The following is a 10,307-nucleotide window of genomic DNA, read 5'->3' as shown; positions in this document are numbered from 1 at the left end:
GGACAGAGAATCAGAGACAAGAAACAAGCGGGAACGTGAAGCAATCGCGCGTGAAAGTAAAAATCATAAAATATCTGGAAAATGCCTACATTTATCATTTATCCATTCATCATCACTCAATATCTTCCACAAAAATATATTTTTAAAAAATAGAAAAGACAGTGTAAGTAAAAGATGCCGCGTGTCGAGGGACCCGAGAGTTCTCAGCCACAAGACTCTAAGCACTTCTCGAATTTTCCATGGAAATGAAAAAAATAAAGAAAATAAAAAAAAATGTATCTTACGTGTCACCTTCCCTGCTTTTATACCCAATAAGACCAATAACAAAAAAAAAAAAAAAACTTGTGTTCCTCTTTCCTTTTTGCTTTCATTCTCTCTGTAATCTATCTTCTAATTTCGAGTCTTCCTTGAATTTTCTTTGCCCTTTTTTGCTTTTAAAGTACACCAGTACTACTATTTATTTTTTTCCTTCATTTTCACTGGGAATTTCTCTGCCACAAGTCGAGATTTCATTTCCAAGTAATTTGTTTTCCTTCTTTACTGGTACGTTTGTGGCTGATCTGCTTCCGTTTGTGGATAATATTTCATTTGCCTTGATATTTTTAATGATATTTTTTTCACTGACTCATTGGCGAGAAGAGAAGTTCTTCTTCTTCTTCTTCCTCTTCTTCTTCTTTTTTGTAAATTTCTTGTTAAGTTTGAAAGAAAATTTCTGAGTGGTGGTTGAGCAAGTTGACTTAGTTGGATTATTAAAGGTTCTTATTGTTATTGTTATGTATAGAGAGATTAGATGTACTAAAGAGTGGTTGTTTTGGTTTTGCGGAGTTGCAGGGGTTATTCTAGTATTCACTTCGCAAGATTTGAAGCAAAATCCATTTCCGTGTGATGGCTACTCAGGTATATAGAAATAGAAACCTGTTTTGTTGTTTATATGGCTTCTACTTGCACGTGTTTTGTATTATGGATTCTAGTTGATTAATTAGATAAGACGCTACAATTTGCAGTGTAAATCCTTAAGTATAATTTGGCTTGCAGGGTAAACTGAAATCGGTGGAATTTTCCTCTTTTATCTTTTCAATCCTAGATAGATTTGCATATTAAGACTTGTTTTTTATATTGGGAATGGGATGGTGGAGGATTCAAATCCATTTCTTTGAGCCAAATGCTCTGCTCAGGTGTAATTAGTTGTCATCAATGTGATTGCTTAACTTCGGAACTGCTCCATGTTTTATGGATTATTGCAAGTTTTGGAATCCCATGCTTTTCCTGTTCCTCTGAATGGTGTGTTTTCTTCTTATGCGTAAATATATCTTTGTGGAAGGGAATATGGTTCAATGTGAATTATCATAGGTTTTAGTACAAACAGTTGTTACTTGAAAGTGAGATCTTTCCTTGTTTAATTGCTATTGGAAATTCTGATGTAGGACCAAATTGAAGACAAAACATCGCCCAATGCTTTTAAATCTGGCATATGTCCCCAATCTAAGACATTGAACCAGTTGCAGGAGTTATACACATTTAATCATGATCACACACCCAAGGTTCCGTTATTCATGTTACCTGTTTAATTATACTTTCCTTTCAAGACTGCTTCCAACATATTATTGTTAATCTTTTCATGGCTATATGCTCATATCTCTCATTTATTTCTTTCCTGTTAAAATAGGCTAGAAAACCCTACACTATAACTAAACAGAGGGAGAAATGGACTGAGGAAGAGCATCAGAGGTTTCTTGAAGCTTTAAGGTTGTATGGTCGTGGCTGGCGCCAAATAGAAGGTAAGTGCACAATGAGTTGAACTGATTTACTTATCTTTGCCATGTTCACTATGGTTTGAACAGTTTAAGTTACTCTTATTTTCATGCAGAGCATATAGGCACCAAATCTGCAGTTCAAATTCGAAGCCATGCTCAAAAGTTTTTCTCCAAGGTTCATTGCTTTGAGTTCATTACAAGATTTCCTTGATTAAGTAAATGTATTATATCTTTTATTACCAAGATTTACTTGATTAAGAAAATGCTTTGTATGTTTTATTACCTTGCAATGTGTATAGCCATAGGCAGGTTCTCCAAGTCAATCTGTTTCTCATATGCATACTTTCTGATTGTGGTTCTAGGTTGCCCGAGAGTCAAATGGTGGCTTTGATGGTTCCATTAAACCAATAGTGATACCGCCTCCTCGTCCTAAAAGAAAGCCAGTGCATCCATATCCCCGCAAATCTGTCGATTTGGTCAAAGGAAAATCACCATCATCTCAACCAGAGAGATCTCCATCCCCCAACCAATTTTTCAGAGAACAAGATAACAAATCACCAACGTCAGTTTTATCTGATGCAGTGGGGTCTTCTGCCTTGGAGCAACAGAAAGGATGTTCTTCCCCAACATCTTGTACTACAAATTTGCAGTCAATCAATACATCCCCTGTTGAAAAGGAAACTGACTATGCAACCTCTAACTTAGCTGCTGAGGAAGAGAAACCCTCTTTGTCATCTGTGAAAATATTTGGTCAATCAGATGCGGAGAACATTCTGTCCATGGTAAAATTATAGTGTTAAATCTCTGCCTTTATTTTGTAAACTACTATTGCTAACCTTTATGACTCTAATTTCTTTTTCTGTCATGTATGATCCAGAACCTCAATACAGATTTCAAGGACTTTGTTTTTGGTGAAGGCAATGCAGCACCTGTTATACCTTCCACTAGTTTTAAGCTTTTCGGGAAAACAGTTCAGGTGAAAGATTCCCCTAAACCTTCCATAAATGCAGAAAATTTTGAGTCACAAACATCTAAGACCAGTCGAGATGATGTTGATGCTGTCAATAAAATGCTAGTTCAGGCATTTCCTTCAACACACTTAGACACGAGTTTGTCACTCAGTACAGTTATTGATAATTGGAATGCAGTGCCTTCTAGATCTAACTTATCTACCAGTGATGCTCCTCTGCCATGGTGGGCCTTTTACAAAGGTGTACCCTTTTGTTACATTACTTCATTTAATCAAACCCGCTCGGATTCTAGTGTTGGAGAGAGGATGAAAGAGAAAGAAATTCTAAATGAAGGATCCTGTAGTGGTTCAAATACTGGTTCTGTTAGTCATGTAAGTAGGAGGGTTTCGGATTGCGTTTATTCCGAAAGCCAACGTCCTTGTCTTGAGGGAAAAATGTCTCTCCAAAGATGTACTAAGGGGTTTGTGCCATACAAAAGATGTTTAGCAGAAAGAGATATGACATCATCTGTTGTGTCTGAAGGGCAGGAGACACACAGAGCCCGAGTATGCTCATAGTAGCTGGCTGGCTATGTTGTTCCGATAGTGAAATGTCAAAAAGCTTTTAAGATAGTTTAGATAGTGGGAGGATGACAAATAATCATTTGAGATGTTCCTTTCCAAAGATTATATTTTTAGGCAAAAAGCTTGAATGGGTTGTAGACTATTTTTAACTGCTGCTGTATATCGGGGCCCTTCAGGTGACACATTTGAGGCGGAGGAGCTGCTGGCTTGATTCTATACGCCTATGTTTGGAGAGTTGAAACTCTGTTTTTTTTGCAACTTGAGGCGTCATGTGTATATGCATGTCATGAATGGTAACTTGCTTTGCAGCAATTTTTGTATCTTTACATTATTAATGATTCCAGAATTAATTTTTTCCCTTTCTGTCATCTTACAACAACATAAATGTTAATCAGTTCTTTATGCATGGTTCATCAATATTAATGATATGAGCTTTAGTCTATCATTTTTATCCCCCTTTTGAAGTTTGACGCAACTACTACCAGTCTGCAACTTCCTAAGCTTCACGGTAGTTTCAACTTTACGAATTGAAAAGCGTAGTTTACCATGTTAGATGGACATGATCTCCAAGGCCATCTTGATGGCATCAAACTCGCTCCACTAAAACATGTTGAAGGCAATAAACCACCGAAACAAATCTTGCTTACCGCATTTGATTTTGTCAAGATCGATTCATCCAGCAAGCCATGATAGCTTCTGTTGATAGCCCAATTGCCTCGATAATTGTTGTTGCTTGATACTCTACAAAAAGCATGGGCTCTTTTGTATATTCTATAAGCAAACAAAGGTCGCATACGAATCTACAACATCTGTGACCAACTTATTAAAGTTACAAAGTAAGCCAAGAGTGTTGTAGATTATTTATGAAGAACTTACAACTAAAATAGTGGTATAGGTCCAGAATATCGAAAAGTTTACTAATATTTGAGCCTATTCAACACCAATCAAATATGAATAACTTTTTCAAAAACTTCTTGTTGATGAACTCTTTCTCCAACAATAGGAGAAATAAATGTCTTCTCCTATCAGTGCCATCATTTTACAACACAATACAAATCCTTCTCAATATTCTCACAATACTCATCGCAACAATTTGCTCAATCTTTTATCGCCATAATTTTTTCATCATCAACAAGTTCCTTGCCACACACAAGTTCCCACTAATGCTCAATCCCATGTTAGTGCCAATTTTGTGATAAATATGGTCAAACTATATTTTGTATCGCTCCAAGTCTTATAATCATTAGGATGCCAAAGCCAATTTTGCATCTCACAATGCAAATTGTGCTCCATCTTAGATTCTAGATATTGGCACTTCTCATCATTTCACTGCGGATCCTTAATCTCTTCACAATGCTAATGAATATAAAGGCAATGAAGAAAATACTATAAGAGATGATAATATTATTCCTATTCACCACAATGGTAATGTGCAAGCATTAATTCTTCTTTTAAACTTATCAATATATGCACCTTCAATTAAACAATCTCTCGTTTTTGTTTCCTAATTTTGTAAGAAGAACCAAACATATATTAATTTTTTTCCCTTTCATTTTTTGGTGAAGTATCTAATTTCAAGAATGCAATTGATGTCCTCCAAGTAACAATGGACACTATATGTAGCCTAACTTTACCCCTCCTCGGTAATATTTTGCTACAAACAAGAGCTCCATTTCTCCTTGGAATTAAAGACTGAGTCACCCAATTCTCACACCTTTTTTTATTTTAAATAAAAATTCTTTACACTTATCTACATAAAAAAGAATTATTTTTGTAATGTTTGCTCCTCAAATAAAAGTCTTAAATTTACATTTTTATCAAAATACATTACAAAATGGTTAATCTCTCAAATGAATTTTTAGCGATTTATGAGGATCATCTCCTGTGCTTTTGGTTGATAAACAAATTTACTATTGTATTTTTGTATATCAAAACACCAAATATATTTGGTTATAAACACTCAAAAATAAAAATGAAGTTTAGTCAATTTTTTTACAAATTTCATCATTGGGTAGAAAAAAAAATTCAAAGCAAATGTTTTATCTTTTTATACCGACAGTGAAAGGGAGTTGTAACACCCTGAAAATTTCTAAAGTAAGATATTATCCTTAATATAGTAAAATAAGGAAATAAAGTGACAAGAAGAGGAAAATTGAGTTATGTCACTAGGAAGTATATTATGACTTATTGATTCAAGAAAGGACTAAATTGTAAAAGTGAGAAAAGTTTTGTGGCCCAAGAGTAAATACTCAAAACTTGAGGGATTAAAGTGTAAATATGAAAAAGTTGAAGCACTAATAGTGAAAATATATTAAGGGTGGAATGATATAGAAACCAAGGAAAATGGATGAATTAGGACCAAATTGAATAGGTGAAGAATTATGAGGGACTAAATAGCAATTTTACCAAATTAAGTGATGACTCAAGGATGGAATTTTTAAAAGGTCACGAAGGGCAAAATGGTCAATTGTAAGAAAGAGAAATTTAGAAAGTAATGATGATGTTGATGATATTTTATAATTATTTAATTAGAAAAATATTATTTTATTAATATTTAATAAGATATTTTTTATTATTTTATTATTTTATTTAGTACATATATATATATATATATATATATATATATATATGTGTGTGTATGGAAAGAAAAAAAAAAGGGAACAACACCATCCATTTCCATGCATCCCACGTTAGAAAGAAAAGAGAAGAAGAAACTTCCTTTTTTTTACAATTTAGTCCTTCCACCAAAAATTTACCATTTTCACCTAGAAATCAAAAGAATTTCCATAGCTACTAAGAGAGAAAAATGTTAAGGAGACTAAGGGGAGTTAGAATATCAAGTTAGATTCAAGAAACAAAAGCTGGAGGAGAGAGAAAAATCAAGTTAAAGATTGAAATCAATAGGACAAAGTAAGAACTTTAAGATTTCAATATATTTTAAGTAGAGTTTCTCATGTAGGTAATATCAAAAGCATGAAAATGATGTTAAGGTAGAGTTTTCTTATATAAGGTTCTATGTTCTTGATATATTGGTGAAGGGAAGTAAGAGAAAATGATGGGAAATATGGTAGAGAACGGAAATAAGGGTATTATAAACTTGGTAATTAATATGTTGCACTAAAATAGTTTTAAATAGCAATAGTAGTCAAACTTTGGAAAATCACTAAAAATTGTAGAAATTCAATTAGAGGTTGAATAAAATATTAAATTAAAGGTTACTGAGTCTAGTTTTTTATAGAAGAAACGACGTGAGCAATGGAATTGTAAATTGTGAGCTATAATAAATTTTATGAGACAAGGTTAGGATGATTTTGGGTTCCCCTATTCTAACTTTGGAAAATCATAAAAAATTAGAAAAAAATAATTAGGTTCTTAAAGTTATATGTTTAAAATTCTGAATGAGTCTATTTTCAATAGAAATAAACAAGGTCATCATCCAAATCCTGTACAATGAGATAATTAATTTTTAGTAAAAAAGAGTCGGAACTGTTAGACAGCAGAATAGGGGTGACTTTAAAGAATAAACTGTACTTATTGGCTAAACCAAAAATTTTGAAAATTTTATGGTAAGAAGATATGTAAGTTTAGTTTCATGGAAAATTATTTGATCTTAATCTCGAGTTCTGTAGCTCAAGATATAAATAATTTAGTGACTATGACACAAATGGACAGTTTTGAATGTACATATAAGTAAATAGTGAAATTATTGATAATGTTACTTGTCGCATGTTATATAAATTAAGGATGTGGAATGGAGAGGAGGAGGAGGAAAATATGTATGAATATTCAGCTAGCATGGCTAATTTGCATGTTTTAGGCTCAGGGACTAAATTGAATAAAAGTAAAACTTTATAGGCAATTTTGTAAAAATGTTGGAAATGACCAATTTGCATGAAATGGATTATTTTATTATTTAAAATTTCAAAATTGAATGGAATTATTAATTTAGTTCAAGATCGGGGAAAAACATATTTTAAGGATTAAATTGAAAAGTGTTGAAATTATAGAAAATTCTGATATTTTATAGAATTCATAGGTTGTTATCAATTTGTATGAGAATAACGGCTGGAAATAAGGATTAAATTGCAAGAATTTTATTTTTTTGAGCCTAAGGATGAAATCGTCATTAATTAAAAGTTTAAGGGTAAAATGATAATTTTGTTTAGAGCATTAATTAAATGTATTAGAACATGAAATAAATGAAAACGACGATCAAATTTATTTATAAAGATCTGGATGACTCGAATACAAGACTTGAACGTGGAAAAGAAAAGATATCGGATTAATGAAATTATAAACATGAACAAGTAACGAGGTAAGTTAGTGTAACTTGAATTGTATTTTTAAATGCATGAAATATCGATATTATGAATTACCTGATTTATGTTTATGAAGAAATGGCAAGAGAATGATATTTTATCATGACATGTAAATATGTGATTATCTTTGATACGCTGATACAAGGAAATTAAGTATATTGAGACTAGTAATAAATTCAAGTAAAACATGTCAAGAAAAATAAGTATGTTTAAGAGACAATATGTTTGATTTTAATTGGTTCCAAATATGAATGTTAGATGAAATAAAATATCTGATAAATAAATCGGTAACTCCGATAATACTCCGTAACTTTATTCCGGTGATAGATTTGGGTTAGGGGCGTTACAGGAGTTTCAAAGTGTTGACCCTTATTTTTAGTCTCATGATGTAGAACATTTACAGTACGTTTGGTTTACTGTAATGGAATAGGGCTGTAATTAAATAGAGCTGTAATGGAATAGAACTGTAATAAGTAATTCAACTATTTGGTTGAATGGAATAGAATAGAACTGTAATAGTATTCTTGTGTTTGGTTGAATGGAATGATGTTGTAATAGCATAAGGAAAAAAACTAAAATGACCAGAATACCCTTAGCAGAATTTTTTTTAAAGTAGATGATTATTGTTATTGTTATTAAATTTTAATAAGATTATTATTGAAAATAATTTAATAAAAATAATAAATATTTTAACCATATTTTAACATAATTATTATTAAATATAATTTAATAAAAATATAATTTAGTAATATTCTTTATATAATTATTATTATATGAATTAAAAATCAAAATATATAATACTATAAAAATATATAATCTACTTTATTATTTTTAAACTACAATACATAATTAATATGCTAAAATATCATTACTGAAATAAATAATGTAATTATTCTACAACAAAAATAATTAAATATTAGAAGTAATAAATAACTCATTGTTAAAAAGTAACAAATAACTTGAGAATTATATTTCACATTCAAGCATAATATTCATATATTAACAAAAAGTTACATGATTTCATTAGTTTATATGTCATAATCCATATATTTTAAAATTTTACATTAAAAGTTACAACATTGTAATGATATTCTATCATGTCATTATACCATCCAAATATTACAATACATATTAATAAATAGGATAAGTATGTTTAAAAATATATTTGCTTATGTACAAGTAAATATTTATCAAGCATTTAGTAGTGTATAATAATAATATCATTTTCAAAGTTTCAAAGTTTGTTGCAACTGAAATTGATCTTTATTTTCAAAGAATTTCATGTTTATTTATATAAATACAATTATCCAAATAAATGTTTATTTGAATACTTACATCTTTTAACAATAGATATAATTGTTCAAATAAGTTTAAAAGGCACAAATTTTAATAACTAAGAAACATAACTCAATACTTATACCCCTTTTGTTTTATATTTGCCCTTGGCCTTTACATCTATCTAATTCTGGTCATAACGGTAAAATGTAATGAAGAATAACGACTGATGGAAGCAACGCAGAAATCGTGCATCCAAAAGAAACAAATTCTGTAATAGGAAAAACAATAAAAAAGACAATGAAAATTGAAAAGACCAATTTGATCAAATTAGTGCATATGAAAACAGGTTCAAAAATCAGTTGGTCGGCAATAGTTGTTGAAAAGAAGAATCATATAACACAACCTCATGTCCTCTGTTAAAAAAAAGCCCCATAATAATCCCAGTTTGTAGTATATGAACCAAAAAGCACTTGCCTGCTAACTGTAATGGTCAAATCCTCACTTTCAAAAAAAGTTTCCAAAAAGAAGAAATAAAGTAGAAGAATCATATCTTCTGCTGCTTAATATTCTATAAAATTCCTATTAAGTCCTACAACTAAGTTCAAGAGATTCATAGTGATTAAGCCGAGACTACTTTGTTCACATGTTTTGTATAAAACTATCCATGCATGCTAGAATCCACAAAATAGACATCCAGAATTACTGAAGTTATCCACACAAGCATTTAGAATAGAAATGAAGAGAACCATGAATATCTAAAACCATGAAAAGAGAATCAGAAGTTGCCAGTCCCGTTCATTAATAATTTACTGACAGAAGACTAGACTTGTTCACCTCTTGAATGGTTTGAAAATATGAATGAGCTACCAAATCAAGCTATAAGTCAAATAACTTGGATTGTACAAGAGATTATTAACATCTTCATAAAAGGTTAAACCCAAATAAAAAGACTAAGCATACCTAGATCACAATTTGAAACAAATCAATGAACAGATTGAGATCCAAGGCTCAAGTAACAGAAGTTCCCAATGATTAAAGATGTTTATTCAATATTTTCAAGCTCCTTTTATGGCTGACACAAAAAATTGTAGATTACCATAACTTTCCAAATAAGAAAAACACCATACAAAAAGACAACTAAAGAACCAATTTGACATCCCAAATCAAGAAGGAAAAGAGAATAAAAAGAAGTGCATTCATTATTTTTCAGCAACAAAATACCAATCAAATTAATGAATAAGTATGCATGATCCAAGTCCAACATTGAATTTAATTAGCATGAGACCTTCAAAAAAGAAATTAGTAATGAGAATATTATCCATCATTCCATTGTATATTCTTCATTGTTTATTTAGGATTTGTATTTTGAGGAGTATAAGTCGGTTTATTCTATATTCAAATCGATGTCTCAACTATTATTTA

General features: G+C 30.9%; 1 protein-coding gene across 2 annotated transcripts; it reads left to right on the top strand.

The window, feature by feature from the left end:
* Positions 1–246: 246 nt before the first annotated feature.
* Positions 247–3,656, top strand: LOC108484592 (protein REVEILLE 7-like). Of its 2 annotated transcripts, XM_017788434.2 has the most exons (7): positions 247–543; positions 832–897; positions 1,425–1,541; positions 1,667–1,778; positions 1,868–1,929; positions 2,117–2,536; positions 2,632–3,656. In XM_017788434.2, exons 2-7 carry the CDS (start codon positions 886–888, stop codon positions 3,280–3,282), a joined length of 1,374 nt encoding a protein of 457 aa, XP_017643923.1. In that variant the 5' UTR covers positions 247–543; positions 832–885; the 3' UTR covers positions 3,283–3,656. The 2 variants fall into 2 exon arrangements, with proteins under 2 accessions (XP_017643923.1, XP_052886300.1); XM_053030340.1 differs by lacking the exons at positions 247–543; positions 1,425–1,541 and having other exon boundaries at positions 556–897.
* The last annotated feature ends 6,651 nt before the right edge of the window (positions 3,657–10,307 follow it).

The sequence above is a fragment of the Gossypium arboreum genome, chromosome 7, assembly GCF_025698485.1.
Source record: "Gossypium arboreum isolate Shixiya-1 chromosome 7, ASM2569848v2, whole genome shotgun sequence".
Lineage (NCBI taxonomy): Eukaryota > Viridiplantae > Streptophyta > Magnoliopsida > Malvales > Malvaceae > Gossypium > Gossypium arboreum.
Note: the sequence above shows the minus strand (reverse complement) of the source record. Positions and strands in the feature narration are given on the sequence as shown.